The sequence below is a fragment of the Puma concolor genome, chromosome D1 (assembly GCF_028749965.1).
Source record: "Puma concolor isolate L17-30 chromosome D1, mPumCon1.1.hap2, whole genome shotgun sequence".
Lineage (NCBI taxonomy): Eukaryota > Metazoa > Chordata > Mammalia > Carnivora > Felidae > Puma > Puma concolor.
The window spans coordinates 71,825,007-71,846,090 of record NC_141676.1 but is presented as its reverse complement, the minus strand read 5'-3'; the positions used below and the strand labels follow the sequence as shown (position 1 = coordinate 71,846,090).

The window sequence follows — 21,084 nt, the reverse complement described above, 5'->3', positions numbered from 1 at the left end:
TTCTCTTCATTCCTCCCCAAAGTCAGTTTCAAATTAATGTTCCAACTTATAGAGACATTCTAAAACAGGTAACAAATCAGTTACTACCGTTGCTGTAATTATTATACATCAGACACTGTAGCAGTACCTTCTCATTGGTTATGCACTCAATTCTCCCAAGAATGACCTTTCCATAGTACAGATGAGGAAAATGAGGTCCAGGGATATCCAATAACCTAATATTAAAATGTTTTAGCGAAAATTCTGAAATCAAAGACCTTAAAACCTGGTTCCGGCACTAGTCAGTGTGACCTGGAGGTGCCATTTTACTTCCTTAATCTCTATTTTCTATAAAATGAAGATAATAATATAGCACTCCCCTTACTATATAATCCTGTGAAAATTAAATGAGATAATGCAAGCACAACACTTAGCAGACTGTGTGGCACACAGAAGGCATTCAAAAGATTTTCTTTAGTATTACTGTTACCCAAGGCTACTTAGAAAGTCCCTTTTTTTGTTTGCTTTTTGTCTTCTATTCTCCACCTGCCATCATGGATGTTTTCTCAACACTCAATTCTAGAAAAGTATGTAAAATAAAATAGTAACATCAACAAAATTAATTCAATGGTATAACTTCTATGCTTTAAAATTCATGTTCTTCCATGGTTACCTATAAAAGCAGCTAACTTTTATTGGAGATACACAAGACACTAGTATAAGTGCTTTACCTGTATGATCTCTTATTTAATCTTTAAAAAGGTAAATAATAAAGTCCACACTGGAGACAAACTCAGTTTGATTCTGGAATTCACACTGTAACCACTATGATATCTGCCACCTGGGATAAAATCTAAACCCATGCACTCAGAATAGAGGGATCTTCCCACACTAACTCTAACTCTTTGACTTTTATTCCCTCTGTTTCAGTACATGTGTCTTCTTTTTCAGACACCCCAAATTTCTTACCATTCTCCAAACACGCTGACTCCTTTCTACAATTTCACACCTTCACACATGCTGTGTTTCTACCTGGATTGCCCTTCCTTTCTCCTTGTATCCATCTTCTCCAACCTCCATTCCTGTTCTCCCTGGTAAACTCTTACTCAGTTTTCGAAACCCAAACCTAATGTCAATTCCTCTTTGAAAGCTTTCTCAAATTTCTACAATCTATTTTACATCTGACCAAACTCATAATTCTAAAGTATTTTGAGTTTACCTCTGATATTGCATGTTATCTCTGGTCACCTGTCTCTTCCCACTGAACTTAAGGTTTTTAAGGGCAAAATCATGTCTTGTTCAATTTTCTACCCTCAGAATCCAAAAGTGTTCTGGGACTGTTAATTCAGTCAATCAATCAATAATAGTACAAGAAAGAAGAACTTCTCTGTATGTAGACTGCACTGTTTTAGGGACCATGGGGTGTTCCAGAAAGTATGGAATAATCTCCACCCTAAAAAACTGACAATCTTAATAAAGGAACAAAACTCATTCTGATGGAAACTGCAGGAGCATTAGGCTACATTAAGGTGTTAAATCTGTGATCCAGGGGCACACTCTGTGAAGCATCTGACTCTTGATGTCAGCTCACAGGTCATGATCTCACCGTTTGTGAGTTCGAGTCCCACATCAGTCTCTGTGCTTATGGCTCAAAGCCTAGAACCTGCTTCTCATTCTGTGTCTGCCTCTCTCTCTGCCCCTACCCTGCTCACGCTCTGTCTCTCTCTCAAAAATAAATAAATATTAAAAATTTAAAAAAAAAGAAATTTCTTAGGGAAATATTTTATAAGTCTGACGAAAAATTAGTTCAGCTAGTGTCTTGTGAATGGACTAGAAATACTTAACTTTAGTAAGTGCAACAACTACACAAATATAAACCAGAGTCCTAATTTCCTTTGCTTATTTTTCCAAAATAATCACCTGTTCTTTTGGAAACAGAAAATTACTGTAAGTATATTCTACTTCTTTCAGCCTGTAGCATAATTCAAAATAGTAATGGGACTGCTTGGTTTCCCTGGCTCTCTCATCTCACTTTCTGTCCTCATCTTGTCTAACATCCTTTTTGTTGGGGGGGTTGGGTGGGAGGGGAGGGCGGGAAAGGAGCTGGTCAAAATCTTTTGTAAGGCTGCTGTCCTTGTCCATGAAATACAAATATATGATAATGTAGTAGTTATGTACAAATATAAATATTTGTATATATTTTGAGACAAAAGATTTAATAGCTTACAATTTCCTGTAAAAGGGAAGAAGGAAATCAGAACAGTCTCTGATATGACAAATACCACAAAGGGAGCAGCCTTGGAGTTATCAGTTCACATTCCTAAGCTCTAAAGGAAGAAGTCAATGCTAGAGGCATACTCGCTACTTTTACACCCACAGCAAAATATGGATAAAATCTTGCAATGTCCACCGAATCTTACTGCCATGTTCCCTCAGGTGGATAATACCAAAATAAGGGCAAACTATTCCACAGAGCTGAATGCTCTGTAAACTTGAATCACTATTTCATCTAACTCTATGTTTCATGAGTCATTTTGAACTGACTTTTCAATGTAAGGATTATTTATTTTTTTAAATGTTAATTCACCACTTATTATGCATAAAGCTCTATGCTTCATGCTAGACAAAGATCTATGAAATAGGGTTTCTACACCTAACAATTTTTTGTCATTATACTTAACATGCCTTCAAAAGGGAGACTATGCTTTTATGACACTATGTCTTCCATACTCCTAGAATCAGAAGCCAATGAAAAGACATAGGCTTTAGTATCCTACATATCAAGATTTTACACCTTAAATATTTTCTACCTTTGTGCACATAAATCCCATGAATCTCTGTAAGCATCAGCTTTATAATCCATAAAATAGACATGATGTTGAGAACTGCCTCACATATTGTTTTGAGGAATTAAAAATAACATGTATATGAAAATACATATAGATGGATATTTTAAAGTAGTAAAATAATTTAAATGAGATCAGATACACATACAGAAGGCAGTATACTGCAAGAAAAAGACAAAAGTAAATATTAATCAGGAACACCTGTTATTTTTTATATGCACCTACCTAATTAATTTTCTGAAAAGCAGAAAAAGATTTCTGTCATCTGAGGAACCAGGCAGATTGACATAAACAAGATAATAGTGTATAGGATACATGTAAGAAGTTGTTTGAATACTAAAAGGATAGAATTTCTTTTTTTTTTTTTAATTTTTTTTTTCAACGTTTTTTATTTATTTTTGGGACAGAGAGAGACAGAGCATGAACGGCGGGGGGGGGGGGGGGGCAGAGAGAGAGGGAGACACAGAATCGGAAACAGGCTCCAGGCTCTGAGCCATCAGCCCAGAGCCCAACGCGGGGCTCGAACTCACAGACCGTGAGATCGTGACCTGGCTGAAGTCGGACGCCCAACCGACTGCGCCACCCAGGCGCCCCTAGAATTTCTTTTTTTAATTGAGATAAAATTGACATATAAAATTGTATTAGTTGTAGGTGTACAACATAATGATTTGAGATATAGATGTATATATATCTCAAAATGATTACCACAATAAATTTAGTTAATGTCCATCACCACACATTTACAATTTTTTTTCTTGTGATGAGAACTTTTAAGATCTATTCTCTTAGCAACTTTCAAATATACAATAGATTATTATTAACTATAGTCACTATGCTGTACATTAGATCCTCAGGACTTATTTATCTTACAACTGGAAGTTTATACCTTTTGGATCTCTTCACCCATTTCACCCACCACCTGCTCCCTCCTCTACCAACCACCAATCTGTTCTCTGTATCTATTAGTTCAGGGTTTTTAGATTCCACATTTACATGATATCATGCAATATTTGTCTTTCTCTGACTTATTTTACTTATCACAGTGCCTTCACGTTTCATGCAGATCATTCATATTGTAACAAACAGTGAGATTTCCTTATCTTGGGAATGGCTGAATAATATTCCATTGTGTGTTTGTATTTGTATGTGTGTGTATGTATATGTGTGTGTATGTATATGTATTTTGTATGTATGTGTATATACACACACACACACACACGCACATATATATATATATCACATTTTCCTTATCCATTCATCTGTTGATGGACACTGAGGTTGTTTCTGTGTCTTGGATATTATAAATTATGCTGCAGTAAACATGGGGTGGTAGATATTTTTTTAAGACAGTGATTTCATTTCCTTTGGATAAATACCGAGAAGTGGGATTGCTGGATAATATGGTAGTTCTATTTTTAAATTTTGAGGAATATCCATATTGTTTTCCATAGTGGTTGCACCAATTTACATATCACCAACGGTGCATGAGAGTTCTCTTTTCTCCACATCCTTGCCAATGCTAATTATTTCCTGTCTTTTTGATTCTAGCAATTCTAATAGGTGTGAGGTGATATCACATTGTAGTTTGCATTTCCTGACGATTAGTGATGATGAGCACCTTTTCATCTAACTGTTGGATATTTGGATGTCTTTTTTGGAAAGAAAACACATTTTGTCTATTCATCCATCAGTGGACATTTAAGGTGTTCCACATCTTTGCTACTACAAATAATGCTGCAGTGAATATGGTAGTGTTAATCCCTCTTTGAGATCCTTATCCTAATTCCCTTGGATATATACCCAGAAATGGGATTGCTGGATTATATAGTAATCTATTTTTAATGTCCTGAAGAACTTTCATACCATTTTCCACAGTGGCTGCACCAGTTTGCTTTCCCACCAACAGTGCACAAGGGTTCATTTTTCTCCACATCCACCAATACTTTTTATCTTTTTTTACGATTATTATCCATCCTGACATGTGTGAAGGGATCATATTGTATTGTACACTAAAAAAACCTGTTAAGAGGTAGGTTTCATGTTAAGTGTCCTCGCCACAAGAAAGAGAGAGAGAGTGTGTGTGTGTGTGTGTGCGTTCACCATCTGAAGCATTCCAAAGGGAATAGGACTGAAACTTTCTTAGCACTTCATATCTGTGGCAGGTGCCTATTTACATCCAGTAAGAAAAAATAATCAAAAATTACCTTAAGCCAGGAGCTTCATATAGATAATAAGCACGTTGGTGGTAGATAACAACCAGGATTCAAACCTCAAAACTAAGGTACTCTTCACACATTAGATTTAAATTAAATATGTTAGGCAGAGGTACTTTAAGATCAAAAGGAATCTTTTTTCCTAAGCAGAAATCATTTTTTCAGCAACCATTCTAACAGTCTGGGGACACTTTCTTATTCTACAGTCCCTCAGTATTCATCTCTGCAATCTTCAGGTCAATTTGTTGATAGAGAGCTTTGGGATTTATGATCAGGTCATTTTATGGATACAAACTTGGTTGTTATCATTTCCCTGGATGCTCCATAAGGATGTGCCTTGTTAGCCCCTTAGTTTTTGTGTGCACCTAGCACACAGACAGTATTGCATGTGTGACTCTGGATCTAAGGTCCTATTTGGGGCATATTGTTTTGCCTTTTATTTGACTTGGGCATATTAGTGAAGTTCCATAAGCCTTGGGTTTTGCATCTATAGTAGAGGTTAATAATACCCGTTTACATCAGGCATTCAAGGAAAGCATTCTAATTTGTTTCCTTTCCCTAACACTCCCAGCCCACCTACTCTGCCCCAGACACCACACCAAGCATTGGAAATGCTCCCAGTTACTGCCCTTGGAGTGCTCAGGTTTAATCCAGAAACAGACTTGTAAATAAGTGATTAAAAATACCATGCAATAAGTGCTATATTATACAGCTGTTGTGAAGGTCAAATATAATAAAACAGATGAAAACACCTTGTGAGGTATAAAATTCTATTCAAAGGGGAGCTATTATCATTCCAGGACCCTCCTCTTCTTAGTCATCAATCCTAATCCTATGTTTTATTCAAGGCTTTAAATCAAGCTGGATTTTCCCACAAAGACTTCTCTGTGGTATCAGCCAATGGGTGCAAAATAGCTGTGTCTTCTTTTGTTCTCTCTTTATGAAATTGTAATCTGTGCTTTATAGTAATTGCTGGAAAAAATCATTTCCATTTTGGGGAAAAAAATCCTCTAATCTTAGTTGAAGCACCTCAAGTGTAGAATTTACATCTCAGTATGAGGAGTAGTTTAGTTTGAGGTTTGAGTCTGAGTTCCTGAATTTTGAATGAAAAAAAAAAATAGCTTAACTTGAGAAAGAAAATGCTCTGATGATCCAACAAAATGCCTCTGCTTGGAACATGCTTTACATCCTTTGTTAGATGCTTTCTCTTTATGGGGACGTGGGGCAAGTACCAGCTGTACTAGAACCACTGGGCACTTGAGTAACCCACCCTGAATGGATCGTGACATGTCCAAAAGGCTGCCTGTTAAACCAAAGACTAGTTAAAATAGAGCCAATGGTTCTCCTCCCACAAGGACTTCATTAGAGACTGAATGCCTAGTGAGAGACATTCTCTGAGAGGATTATCATAGAAGCAGGCAGCCCCTGCTCGATCACAGCTACTTAAAAGGGAGGCGAAAGTCCACCTCACAAGGTTGTTGGAAGGGTTTCAAGGGGTTGGGTGTGTGGAATTACCTTCTTTGCCATATATGCAACACATAAATATTAATTGGATTTTGTTTATCCATGTTATTTTAACATTTCCCAGTCTTTAAGGCCTCGTTAATCTCCACTTTATTTGCAAATCCTTCCTTGAAACTTCTTTCCCCAGTGAGCAACCTTTTGTCTGAATTCCTCCAGTACCAAGGACAAACGTCTTTTCTTTCACAATAGTTTTAGAATACCACTATATTCCTTTTCATCATTTTTTCACACCTGTTAAGATCTTAACACTGTATCACTGCATTATTAAAACAGCTTCTTAAATCTACCCTGGACACCACTATTTTGCTTGTGTCAATCTTCTTGGCTCCTTATTGCCTGAAGGACTAATTAACCTAACAGATGTTAATTAGGTCCTAACATATTCCTGAAGTAGGACCAGGACTGGGGCCAAACAAGGAATAGGGTCAATGGCTGAAGCTGCAATGAGGGTTTAAAGAAGGTTATGGCGTGATTCCTAAATTTAATTGCTTTTGTTGAGCTTGAGAAATACCAAATATATAAAATACTAAATAACAAAAAATAATTCCTGCACTTAAATAACATAGAAAATAACTCATGAGTATTTGTTTATATATTCATTCATCTATTGATCTAGCATGTAGATTTCATATATATCTAATAATTAGACCATTTCTCTGGTCAACTATATTAGACCATCTATCTATCCCAGAGTCTAACAAGTCCAAGGTTAATTATGAATTAGTTATTAAAATAGCAAAAGAAAGGAAAAGAAGGAAGATCCTTGTAGGTCAGGGGTGACCACAAAGAATTTTTACAGCAGACAAAAATGTCCCAACTCTACTCCTGATGCTTCCACTTATTCTCCATCCCCACCTAGTAAAACTGGACTACTGATTATCTTAGAATATCCTTATGGATTCCTGAACCTATGTCACTGCTATTTTTCCTGGATGCCAATGCCTACTGCTCCTTTTGGATTTTGCCATAATCTACTAATTTTTCAAGGTGTAGATTCAATCTGTCTCTTGTACGCAAGCATCATTCCCTGGCCCCTCCCCTCCTGCTGGAAAGTTTCTTCTTGTTGTGAAGTTTTGAATCCCTTGTGATCTGTACCCTATAGTTAGTTACCCCATGAACTACTTGTTTCCATGCTCCACAATCTCTCAGGCTTTGCCCTTAGCAACTTTCCACCTGCCCATCTACTTCCTCATTTCAAGGTCCTAAGAAAAAGAAAAATAACCTTCCTATCAAAATACTATGAGTAACTCATATTGCTAGCCTTCTATGTGCATCTTTTCTCTTGCCCTCTTTGAGGCAAGTCTCATATCAGTAACTCGCCACCAGAATATCAAAAAGTACTGATGAATAGGGGCACCTGGATGGCTCAGTCAGTTAAGCATCCAACTTCAGCTCAGGTCATGATCTCATGGTTTGTGGGTTTGAGCCCCGTGTCGGGCTTTATGCTGACAGCTCAGAGCCTGGAGCCTGCTTTGGATTCTGTGTCTCCCTTTCTCTCTGCCCTTTCCCCTACTCATGCTCTTTCTCTCTCTCAAAAATAAATAAACATTAAAAAAAAATTAAAAAGTACTGATGAATCACAATCATTTGCAAAGGTATCACATATCATTTATTACCACTATTAGTTGAAATACCAAAATTTGCAAAATAGTGCAGATTTAAGGTTATCCTCAAATTTATACCATTCTTTTTAGTGGCATTTCAAAATAAGTCAGAGAGAAAATAAGTGGGCTACATTTATTAGGGCTGTCCTTATATAGGACAACTGTCTTTTACCAGATCACAGCATGGGGAAAAAAAGAGGGGCTGAAAATAATATTTATATGGTTGTAAGCTTCAAGTGCCTTCATCATTGAGGCATCCAGTCATTATCTTTGACAAATATAAGTGCTTGATCAACCTGTGCTATTTGAGGTAATGACCAAAGAGTGATATAGGGTGCTTTCTTGAGACCTCAAAGTAGATGATTAAGAAGTACAAAGACATGGTAATAGAGAATGTAAATCAAATGACTAATGTTTCTACTTGAAAACACACATCATCACCAGGTAACACCAGACGTCTTCTCTTCCATGAAATAAGGACAGCTCACTTCACAAAGCAAAGATGGGACATTGTACTGTCAGGAAAAATGGAATTGGAAATCATGAGATAGTATTGGTCCCAGGTCGCCATTATCTAACTGCTTAACTTTGGGCAAATCACCTATCTCACTGAGCCTCGATTTTCTTATTTTTGGAAGGAGGACAAAGACATTGATCCTATCTACCCTTGACAATCAGTGTCCGGAAAAGTACTTTTAAAGCACTATGCAAATATAAGGTGATATTGCTTTGATTATTGTGTCTTTGGTAGATAATTCATTTTCATTTACTCAAGTGTTTTTGTCTGTACATATATTTCTTTTTTTTTTTTTAATTTTTTTTTCAACGTTTATTTATTTTTGGGACAGAGAGAGACAGAGCATGAACGGGGGAGGGGCAGAGAGAGAGGGAGACACAGAATCGGAAACAGGCTCCAGGCTCTGAGCCATCAGCCCAGAGCCCGACGCGGGGCCCGAACCCACAGACCGCGAGATCGTGACCTGGCTGAAGTCGGACGCTTAACCGACTGCGCCACCCAGGCGCCCCTGTACATATATTTCTAATGCATATGTCATCGCGGCCATTTATTTTTTTTTGTCAGCGAGATGGCTATTTTTTTTTTTTAATTTTTTTTCAACGTTTATTTATTTTTGGGGGGACAGAGAGAGACAGAGCATGAACGGGGGAGGGGCAGAGAGAGAGGGAGACACAGAATCGGAAACAGGCTCCAGGCTCTGAGCCATCAGCCCAGAGCCTGACGCGGGGCTCGAACTCACGGACCGCGAGATCGTGACCTGGCTGAAGTCGGACGCTTAACCGACTGCGCCACCTAGGCGCCCCGAGATGGCTATTTATATCCACTTATGCTTAACTGGGGAAATTTATATGGATGATTCTATCATTTTCTTATATATTATGGTGTATTTCTCAGTGTAATTGTCATAATCAAGATGTCATATTTTAGGCAAGGCTCAGAAAGAAATTATTACACCTAATTTAGAATGTCTGGATATAAACAATATCCAATTCCTCATTATCTTTTAAAAACTTTATTTCCTGGGGCGCCTGGGTGGCGCAGTCGGTTAAGCGTCCGACTTCAGCCAGGTCACGATCTCGCGGTCCGTGAGTTCGAGCCCCGCGTCGGGCTCTGGGCTGATGGCTCGGAGCCTGGAGCCTGTTTCCGATTCTGTGTCTCCCTCTCTCTCTGCCCCTCCCCCGTTCATGCTCTGTCTCTCTCTGTCCCAAAAATAAATAAACGTTGAAAAAAAAAAATTTTTTTTAAAAATAAAAAAAAAAAAAACTTTATTTCCATACTTTGCAACTCAAAATATATTGATAAAAAGCTTAAGAAAATGTACAGAAAATGGAACTGCAATTGGAAACTTTCTACTTATAATATTCTTAATTCATGAAATTGTTTTTTTGGCCTAGTATTTTCTGAAGTCATTCCAAAGACATATTTGCTAGTAACATTACAAGCTTTAAAAAAATTTTTTTTAAGTATTTTCTTTTGTATTAGGAAGCTCATTATCTTACTATTCCTCTCTCCTGGCTGACCCTGGGAAAAAAAAAAAAAACTTCTAAGAATAAAGATAGAAGGTGTCATTTTGGCAGATACAAATGTAAACAAAAAAACCTAAATCTCAAATAACATGATCAAAATGCACCTCCCCCCAAGAAATAAAGAACAAATTGTCATAGTAGTAAATTCTACAGTATTATATTTGATAAAGGGTTAATTGGTACCTGGAAAGAGCACAAAGTTTTTATGTTTTTTTTTTTTTTTTTTTGGCCAAATTGTCCTCCTTTCCAGGTGTAGCAAACCATGTATTCTGTTTCTTTCCTCCACTCCTCTTTCCTCCTCCTTCTTTTCTAATGTCCAAAATATTCAGTGGGGAAAGTCAAGTGCTATAGACCAGTACGGAAAAGTTTGCTTTCCCTTTTCTTACCTCAGGGTCCTTAGGAAAAATGTATAATCCCGATGTTTAAAAAAAAAAAAAAAAGTTCTCAGTAATAACAACAACAATAATAATAAAGATTTTACCTCAAGTGATTGGAAGATTTTTCTAAGGTTTATTTATTTGTTTTTTTTTGTTTTGTTTTTGGTTTTTTTTTTTTTTTTTGAGAGAGAGAAAAACAGAGAGACAGAGCATGAGCAGCGAGGGGCAAAGAGAGAGGGAGACACAGAATCCGAAGTAGGCTCCAGGCTCTGAGCTGTCAGCACAGAGCCTGACACAGGGCTCGAACTCACAAACTGTGAGATCATGACCTGAGCCTAAGTCAGATGCTTAACTGACTGAGCTATCCAGGCACCCTGGAAGATTTGATGGTGAGGTCTGCAGAGGTACTGTGTTTTATAAAGTACCCTCACATGTACCACCATTTAGTTTCTTCCAGAAATCATGTGAGGTGAGCAGGAGAGGTTTATTTCTTCCATTTTTTACCAAAGAACAAAGAGGTGCAAAGGTGTTAAGTGATTTGCCCAACATCACTGAGGGCCATACCTTAAACCCACATTCTGGGTCTACTATCCATACTGCCTCCATAAGCTTTCATCACTAAGAAGTTTCACTACACATACACACGCACACACACACACAGAGATACATATACATATAAATTACAGAAAAGGAACAAATACTTCCTTTATGATTTTCACAGTAGAGATGAAGATCTGTGTTCTTGTACTTGGTTAATGAAATATGTACTAAGTACTACTGATTACAGTGAGTTTATAAAAAGATTGATTCATAAGACAAAACAGAATTTCATTAACACTGAATTATTTTTTTACTATTGAATTATTTTTAAAACTGAATTCTACCAAAAACAATTCAGTATGGATTTTTTTAAATCAAATTCACTTATCCACTCAGTTATTAGTTCAAAATATTATTGAGCACATATCATGTTCTAGGCAATGCACTAGGTACTAAGGATATAACAGAAAACAAAGAACCCTCTGTCTGTACCCTCAGAACACTCCACCCAGCAGGTGAGGTAGATATACAGCAAAGAGTTATTAAGTGCCTGATGAAAGGACTCTGGGAATCTAACCTAGTCGGGATGGGGTCAGGAATGCTTCTCTCAAATAAAAGCAATTAAGATAAAATAAGAAAAAAAATGGTAAGAGCTTAGGCCGAAAGAAAGAAAAAGGCAGAGAGGAGGGAGCACAATGAAAGAGCATTTCATGAAGAAGTAAATTGTGGAAGAGAAATAATGCAGAATTTAGTGGAGTGGATTTGATCACCAAGGAGACAAATTAGCATGGAAAAAACCCCAACAGAGCAAACCCGATGGAACTCCAATTCTTGGTACAGTTGGTCAGGTTAAGGAGGAACAACCAAAAATGTTTTTTGGCTTTACTACATATTTTACTTTGTATTGAATTCTTTATTTCTCAACCAGAGCTCAAAACCACAAGTATACTGTTTTTATTTTCTGAAATGTAGTGTTCACATGGAATGCAAAAATTAACCCTCTTAGATACCCTCTCCTTACAAGAAGCTTTCATCTGTATGGTCTCATTTAATCCTCATGACAGCTTTCACCAAAGGATTGCTCTCTGCTTTTTACCAAGGCTTAGAGACTATTGTTTTCCAAGCATCCAGGATGGCAGATCCAGGATTAGAATCCAGATTTGAGGGTCCTTTGTCCATTGCATTTTCCAGGACACCACACAATGGTTCTTAAGACTGGTTTGCTTAAGAATCCTATTCGTCCATCAAATGCTTATTAACATCCTGTGTGCTAATGAACAAGATAGATTAGTTTCCTGTCTGTTTCCTGTGGAAACTACATTCTACTAATAAACAGATTAATGTCATAAGTCAGGATTTAAAAAAAAAAACTTTTTAAAAAGTTCTCATTTATTTTGGAGTAAAAAACCTTTCATGACCCAAGGAATGAAATGAGGTACTTACATTTGGACTCCATTTCTCCGGTGTCTCCTGTGTCCATTTCCATTGGTATTCAGATTATTTGGCGCTCTCTCTCCCAAATGACCATGGACACTATGAGCAAAGGCATGGCCAGGAAAAATGTCAGTATTTTGTGCAGATTGGCTGGTTAGGATAGTTTCCTTCTCATACATTCATCCAAAAGCTTTTCCATCTGCTGTCAAGTTTTTAGGCACTACTGCATGTGATTCCAAAGACTGACACTGTTAATACCCAGAGTTATGTTCCATCAAAACCTCTCCATGTTGGGAGCAAGAACTTTCCTAGAGTAAAGCTTAGTAGGATAAATCCAGTTATGCTTCCAGTTTATAGCCCAAGCTTTGTATTAAAAGTGGCCTCAGCAACCTGAACGACTAATTTTCCTTTCCAACATGCATGTTTCTTACCTTGCTGGTAGGAGAGAAAGGGGGTTGTTGGCAACCATCCTCCCAATCAAATCCCATAAATAGTCTGGCCCATTTCTTCTGTGCCATGTTCCAGAACTCAGTAGACACCTAGAAAGAAGAAAGTAATGCACTAAAAACATATAAAGTGGCAGGTCAGGTTAATGCAAAATGTAGAAACATTCCTTTCCTGAAACTCTCCTGGAAAGGAAAGTTAGGTTTGGCAGGGCCCATTCTGCTACCATGGATGTACAGCAACCTCCAAACCTGGAAATAATTGATCCACCCTTTGCAGGAAGAGGGGCAGGGGTGGGGGACATATCACATTCCAGAATTCTAAAGGACACCAGGTTGCAAACTATTGGGTAGATTAAGTGGAATGAGATTTCAGAGGAAGGAGCAGAAAAAGGAAGACCACAAAAAGGAAAAGGAAAGATGGAAGAAATGAGAAGCAGTATGGGAAAGAGACAGAAAGCATCCTGTTATAGGAACTGCAGAAACAGAGATCTGTTATCAAAGGCTTAGGTATCTCAGGCAGAGTGGATCTGGTAGTTGAAGTCCGGTAGCCGCAAGGCAAGTGAGCTCCAAATACAATTCAGCCCCCTGCCAGGCAAAGGCCGTCCAGCAAGGAGGCCAAGGGAGCAATGGGAACCCAGAAAGAAAGGACAGCTTCTTTGGGGATGGAGTGCTTACAAAATGCATAGATCTTTGGAACCTTATCTAGGTGATCAGAATCTTCTGGGGTCAAATAGCCTGGGCTATTTGACAAATACCCTAGGTGAGTTTTAGGCACAATTAAGTTTAATCACCACTGGCCGAGATGATAAAGTTGGGTGGTCAAAGCCTTGGGTCATAGACTGTCCAAGGCTATCTCCTGGTCACAGCACCTAGGGCAGAGCTGTCTGGACAAAACAGACCCCCTAGTTACAGAGATCTTGGATTTCTTTGTGATGAGCCATCACCCGAGGGTCTCTCCATAGAACATCCCTGAAGGTCAGGCCACATTCTCTGACCATAAGTGAGGTTTCTGACAGAGGGTCTGTAGATTTAGAGGTTGTGTCATATTTAATAGTAAGGAGGACACAGTCAGGATCTGAGGCTCAGGCGCCAATTGTACCATCAGAGCAGCTTTCAGACCTCATGCTGCAGGACCAAAATGCACTGCTTAGGGAAAGGGAAGAGGGAGAAAGGCCGTAGGAAATCATGTCAGGTAACACTCATCAAGACCCTAGTTGGAAAGCAATATGCTAGGTGCCAGAGGCAATATGCTCCCTCACAGAACTGTTATTCAAGTTTTAGGCCTAAAAATAAATTTGTGAGGAAAATGTGGGTGAAGTAGAAAAGCTCTAATTGATTAGAACTTTGTATATGTGTTCCTTGAATTTCTATTTTCCAGCAGATAAGGCAGACTAACTAAAACCATGTTCAAGGTCAGGAATTCAAACAGAAATCCCTAGCCAAATACACCAATCACTGGCTCGCAGAATAAAAACTGAACTGGAACCACTGTCTATTGCCTGGTAACCCTTGACCCCAAGGCTTTCCCTGCCCTCTTGTGTTTGGGTTGGTTAGTTGTTCTAGTTCCAAGTTTTCCTTTCAGAGGCTGCCAACTGCAGGAAGCCCTTGCCCTGTACCAGGTGCTTCTGCTCAATGGCACCATAATAATCCAGGCCCTGGCTTCTAGGTTTGCAACATAACCAGCTGCTGCTCAGAACTACTGCAGAATCTCCATAAATACTCCTCGACCCTTACTACTATCCCCTCTGAAACACTTTCATGGTAAGGATAAAGGCAAGGCCAATACAATAAAGCGGCCTTTAACTCAAAACAAGGAAACAAATGCCGCTTCCATGATCTCTGGAGGTGTCCTTTGACGCCGTCCTTCCCAATCCATAACCCAGGGCTGGGGACCCGCTCCCCCTGAACCTCTGAGTCACCTCTAGTCTCCCTTCTCTCCGCAGCTCCAATGGCAAATCCGTCACGTGGGCCCAGAATGAGAAGAGCAGCCGGGGGCAGCACCTGTGGCAGCGGCTGTCCATCCACATCAACAAGAAAGAGAACCCCAACCAAACGGCCGTCATCAAGCCCTTCCCCAAGAGCACGGAGAGCCGCGGCCTGGGCGCAGGCGGCGCGGGCGGTGGCGCGGGGGCCGCGGGCGGCGCGGGGGGCGCGGGCGGCGGCCCCGGCGGGCCGGAGCCCCCGGACACCGGCCCCAAGGGGCTGTACGACGTGGCGGAAGCGGAGGAGCACTTCCCCGCGCCCGCGCGCCCGCGCTCGCCGTCGCCCATCAGCACGCTGAGCCAGCGCGCGGGCTCCGCCAGCCGCACGGACGACGACGTGCCGTCGCTGCACTCGGAGCCCGCGGCGCGCAGCAGCTCCTCGCAGGGCTCGCTCATGGAGCAGATCAGCAGTGTGGTGACCCGCTTCACCGCCAACATCAGCGAGCTCAACTCCATGATGCTGTCCACCACGGCCCCCGGCCCCGGCGTGGGCGCCCCGCTCTGCTCGTCGTACCTGATCCCCAAAGAGATCCAGCTGCCCACAACCATGACGACGTTCGCCGAAATCCAGCCGCTGCCCGCCATCGAGGTCACGGGCGGCGCGCAGCCCGCGACGGCGGCCCCGCCGGCTGGGGGCGCTGCTCGGGAGACGCCAACGGCCGGGCCGGAAGCTGCAGCCGGCAAGCCGGACCTGGAAGAGCTGGTGGCTCTCACCCCGCCGTCCCCCTTCAGAGACTCGGTGGACTCGGGGAGTACAACCCCCAACTCGCCAGTGTCGGAGTCGGCCCTCTGTATCCCTTCGTCTCCCAAATATGACACACTTATCATAAGAGATTACACTCAGAGCTCCTCGTCGTTGTGAATGTCATTGGAAACCACGCTGGGTTCCGCCAAGGGAGCCAAGACCTCCCGTGTTCACGCAGACACAGTGACAAGCATAGTCGCCTGGTTAAGACCCGAGGTGGAAGATGCCAAGTACACCCGTAATGGAAACACGAGATTAATAGTGCTATTTAACATCAACCGACGAAGACACCGACCACAAATCCTTTGGCAGATTTTCTTCTAGTGGCCTTAGAAAACATGGGCTTTTAAGAAACACTGCTTATATTTTTGAGGGCTGACAAGAGTCTGTTGAACCAGTTCCATACCAAGTGCTTTGTTCTAGGGAAGCAATGAGTGTGTAACAGCATAATGGAGGGGGAAAAGCATAGTTATTAAGCAACTGTACAAAGTTTTGTTTGTTTACTTTAATTCTTTTCCCAGAAGATTCTTTGATTCACCAAACATGAATGTACATTTTCTAACAAACTCAAAATCTGGGACCAAAACATCAACCTTTCGCTCTCTTTTTTTGTTTTTTGGGTTTTTTTCCGTTTTTTTTTTTTTTTTCTTTTTTTCTGTCCTTTAAAGACTTTGAAAAGCAGTAACTTGGGCCCAGTATTTACTGAGGCATTGTTGTGAGTGTGTCCCATGCATAACACACAACTGGATAATGAGTGCTGCGCTGATGTGTATAAGGCTTTTACCAGAGACATTCCTCTCCAATTTGGTTTTGAAATCCTCTTTGAAAAGCCTGCATCCGGGAGTCCACCTAGTTATTTCAATTCACCTCCATTAACCAAGAAAACCAATGGAAGATTTCTTGACTATTTCACCATGTTGCCAATCAATACTGGAGTAGCAAAAAAATATTTTCTGGAATACTGTTTTGTAATTCCCTCACTGGGGTACCGTTGTGTAGCTGGAAATTCTCTTTATAATAATAATAATTCCTGAGCTCCAGCTTGGCTATCACTTTCATGAAATGTGGCCACTCCTCCTTATGAATGCTGTTCCATTAGCATTGCCAGCTAAAATATTAAAATATGCATTTGGGCTTCTCCATTCCTTTCTTTTGAGAACCTGATGCACAAAGAACTCCTCTGTTCTTTCCAAGTCCCACCACTGGAAGAATGGTCTATAGACCCAGCGAAGACAGCGACATGATTAGAGGGACTGCTGTTCAAAAAGTTAACACAATCTTAATACGCTGGAAATTTTAAACTGTGTCAAGTCGGCTTAGCAGAGATTTAGCTATGCCAGTGAGCAGTGATTTTAACTTTTTTTGGCTGCTTAAAGAGGGCAGCTATGAACTATGACAAATGTAGATTTTTCAAAGCAATACAGAATATTAAAACAGAGGAACCTTAATGAATATAAACCACACAGTCTCTTAGCCATTCCAAAAAGAGGCAAAGCAATTATTAGTATTTCCTTTTTAAAATAATTATTAATATGATTTTGTGCACTTCATACTGTCACTTTTTAAATACTGCAGAAAAGAGATTTAAAGATATACTAGAAATACATGTGCTTTAATAGGCTCATATAGGTAGAATTCATAGCTCAAGACCTGCATCCACAGTCATCTCTTTCTTCTTCTCATTACAATTGTCCTCAGGTGCCAAATGTTTTTTTGTGTTGTTTTGTTTTGGTTTGGTTTCGTTTCGTTTCGTTTCATTTTAAATTTTAAAATAAAGATAGTAATAAAAGGAGGAGGTGTCCTATAAATTTAAAGTTCAGTTGATCCAGCCTTATACTAAAGCTAGCCTTATGAAAAAGATTTGCTGTGAGGCAGAAGTATATTTTTAGCAGAAAGAAAAATAAATGAAACCTTTTTCCTTGAGCTCAATATCCTTATATTGGCATGTATTTTTTTATTTCATATCTACTTTAAAAAAGGAATTGAGAAATGGAAATATATCCATTGGTGTAATTTATCATGCCCCACTTTTAAAAGTTATAGGAAATATACTTCTTGATTTTCCTTTACTTATATCTGTTCTTATATTAAATTTAAAATCAAATCTCCCAGTATAAAATGTTAAAAGCTGATATTAGTTTACTAAAATATAAACTTGAAAATCAAACTTACCATACCACATTTGAAAATATCATCAGAGCACCCTGAACCCACATATTATAATGAGACTCTTGAAGCAGAGTGAATTTAGCTAAGCTTTATAGTTTCATTGAACGTGAACTCTGCCTCTACTTAAAAAACAAATGTAAATATTTTGATTAACACCCTTCAATCCTCATGAAAAGGGTGGCATTCACCTGAGGATTACCATTTTGATTTCTTAAACATTGAAACCTTTCCAAATATACTCAACTAAGTTTTAAATTCGTTTCCCATGACTTTAGGTTGATTTCCATTTTATTCTCAAGTGTAAGTTTCACCGTGTTGACCAACAGAATATTTTTAAAAAACTTTCTCCATGATCAAATTTCTCTTCTAAATTTTTAGTAACATATTTCTTTAAAAAAATACACCACTTTATGAGAAAATTCATCAGAAATTAAAATGTAATACAAATAAATTGCTGTCTGATAATGCCATATGAAATTATAATCAACTGTAATAAGAAAAATATTCATCCAATTAGAGGAGAACAAGGTGTACTTTTCTCTGTGTTTTTATGCCCTTTGCCCTTCATTCAATACATTCTATAATGCATAATATTAGTAATGCACTTTTGGGATCTTTTATTTTGGAATGATGCTAACTCTGTCTCTTTGCCAATTCTAATACCAGGTTCCAAGTAATAAATCTACAAGGAAAACTGAATATTCATTCTAGGGCTAGGATATGAACTTCGCAATTCATTTGGGTACCTATTTTCATTGAATTTCCTTGAAAACAGTCTGTTCCTGGTGCCCAGTGATCACTCAGTTGGACCAGCATGACTAAAAGGAAGGGGAAAAGACAGTGAAATGCTGAGATTCAGAAAAGTGACCCTAAAGGACAGTTTGGTCCAAGGATGAAAAGAAGAAGACCTACTTTGATCGAGTTATATGGACCATCTAAGGAGTCCACTCACTCTTCTGTTCTGGGAGAGGAGTAGGGGCAGCCTGAGAAGACCCTATGTGGATTGGGAAGAAGCTTCTCTCTGGGTTAGGGGTGGGGAGCAGAAGGGAGTACGCAAAGGAAAACCATATGAGATTTGACTGAAGTAAAGAAAAACAGTAAATCCCCGAATGTACTAATCCTTGTTAGTAAAAGTCTTTCCCAAACTTCTGCTGTTACCAGCAAGTGATCAGGAAGACTAGGAGCTATTTCTGACTGTGAATGAATTGTGTAATGGCTCTGCTGCAGTTCTGTGACTTCCAAACCAGGAATTAACCACTTTTTAAGAAAAAACAAAAAACAAAAAAACAAAAACAAAAAAACCCATTTCCTATGCTAGTCTCCCAGCAAAATGTACATGTTTTGGAGACTTCAAAAGTATTATCTGAGTTCACATTTAGCCACAGCTTATTAATAACCCTCAAGCTGTCAGAATCTCTATAGTTACCATTTACAATTTTATACTGTGAAAAAAATACAGATCAGTGAAAAACATAAAGATAAATTGAAATTCACTTTTAAGAGGGTCTGAGGCCTGGGAGATTCTCTACTATCTGTTGAAGAGTGAGGCATGTATAAAATAGTTGGCTGAATTTCACTGATCTTCCCAATGTGAACAAATATACTATGTATATTGTGTGTATTTCTAGAATTCAATGGCAGCTGCTGGTGGTGTTGTAATTAGAAATCTATATAGAATATAGATGTTTTAGAGAGATGGTGCCAATCCTAAAAGATTTGTGTGGGCTACAAGTGCTTGTACTTACTTTTTTCTGCACTTTAACGGATTTGGTTTTAAAATTGTGTGCGCGTATCTGTTCTTTTTCTGTTGTTGCAGCTTGTACTATTAAAACAATAGAGAATGTTAAATTATTTTGATGTGAATTGCAAATGATTTTTTTCATAAAGTTTAACATTTTTATCAGCATTGTTTTGCTTTGTACTTGTATAAATGTGTTTTATTTTAGCCTTCAAAAGTACACTTGCCTGTTTCTCAGTTGTCTAAATCATGTTATAGTTGGTGTTTGTGAAGTCAGTTACTTTTTGAAAAATATTAAAAAAGAAACTATGGTATGACTTTAAGATTCTTCCCCTTAAATGTTTAGAATGTTGTCTTAATAGTGTTTTCTAAGACCCAAAGAGCCATACTATTAATTAATCTTAAATTCTGAATGATATATACATTCAAATTATGGGATTGACAAAGTAGCCTATGGACAATAGATTAAATTAAAAATGTAAACCAACCATAAACCAACCCAAGATGCTGTCCTCAAAGACATCTACAAACACCTTTTAAGACAAATATTTTTTTAAAAAAACAATGAAGCATGTAGGGATTATACCTTGCTTTTGTGTCTGGAAATACAAATACGAATTATAGTGCCACAATTATCTGTGTTGGTAGAGGTTACATCATAAAAATAATATAGATTATGTGTGTTTATGTATCTGTGAATGTCTGGATGTATATACAAACAACACACATCTGTGTAGATTTTTTCCTTTTGAGTCCATCTGTGTATGTGTTTCTGTGTGTATGTTTGTGTGCGCATGTATGGGCATATCTGTATAATTTTACCAGAAAAAAAAAATTACTTGTGAAATCACTTTCTACTTTGATGGATTCTTAAGCAAATTTACACTCCTTGAACACAAATTATCTGAAACCTAAAAGCATGATGTGTGGAAGAGAAAAACAATGTAGACTTTAAAACATAGCTTCTCTCTGCTTCTCTACATTGTATTATTTATACACATATAATATGTATATACATATATTCTTATACATATGGAAATTGATACAAAATATGTTTGATCTTAAAAAAGAAAACCATTTTGTGTGCTTTGTCAGACTCTCCTGCTTCAGTGTCTTCTATTGTGAAGTAATACAATTGGGCATATATTTATATAAACTTAAGGCTAAGGTGAGATGACTGAGGTGAGATATCTGGACCACATACAGCAAATCATTTTCTAAAGACTAAATGAGTCTTGTAAGACTCCATAGACTCATGGTAGGACAGTCAAAACCAGCTGATGTGATAGAAATGGCAGTGAATTAAAAAATCCATTACCCTGACCCATATAACTTGGAAAAATTACCTTGAGTTCTCTATAACTCAGTTCCTCTTTCTTTAAATGCAGAGATGAATTACAATAATCTGTGAGATTTCTTTCATATCCAGCATTTCTGGTACATG

General features: G+C 38.7%; 1 protein-coding gene across 4 annotated transcripts in view; it reads left to right on the top strand.

The window, feature by feature from the left end:
* The window catches only part of GRM5 (glutamate metabotropic receptor 5), a 534,058-nt gene extending 513,321 nt beyond the window's left edge, over positions 1-20,737 (top strand). For all 4 annotated transcript variants that reach the window (XM_086678540.1, XM_086678543.1, XM_086678539.1 and 1 more), the window contains one exon: positions 14,950-20,737. In XM_086678540.1, the coding sequence (XP_086534666.1) occupies positions 14,950-15,850 (901 nt within the window). In that variant the 3' untranslated portion in view covers positions 15,851-20,737. The remainder of the gene's footprint in view (positions 1-14,949) is intronic.
* The last annotated feature ends 347 nt before the right edge of the window (positions 20,738-21,084 follow it).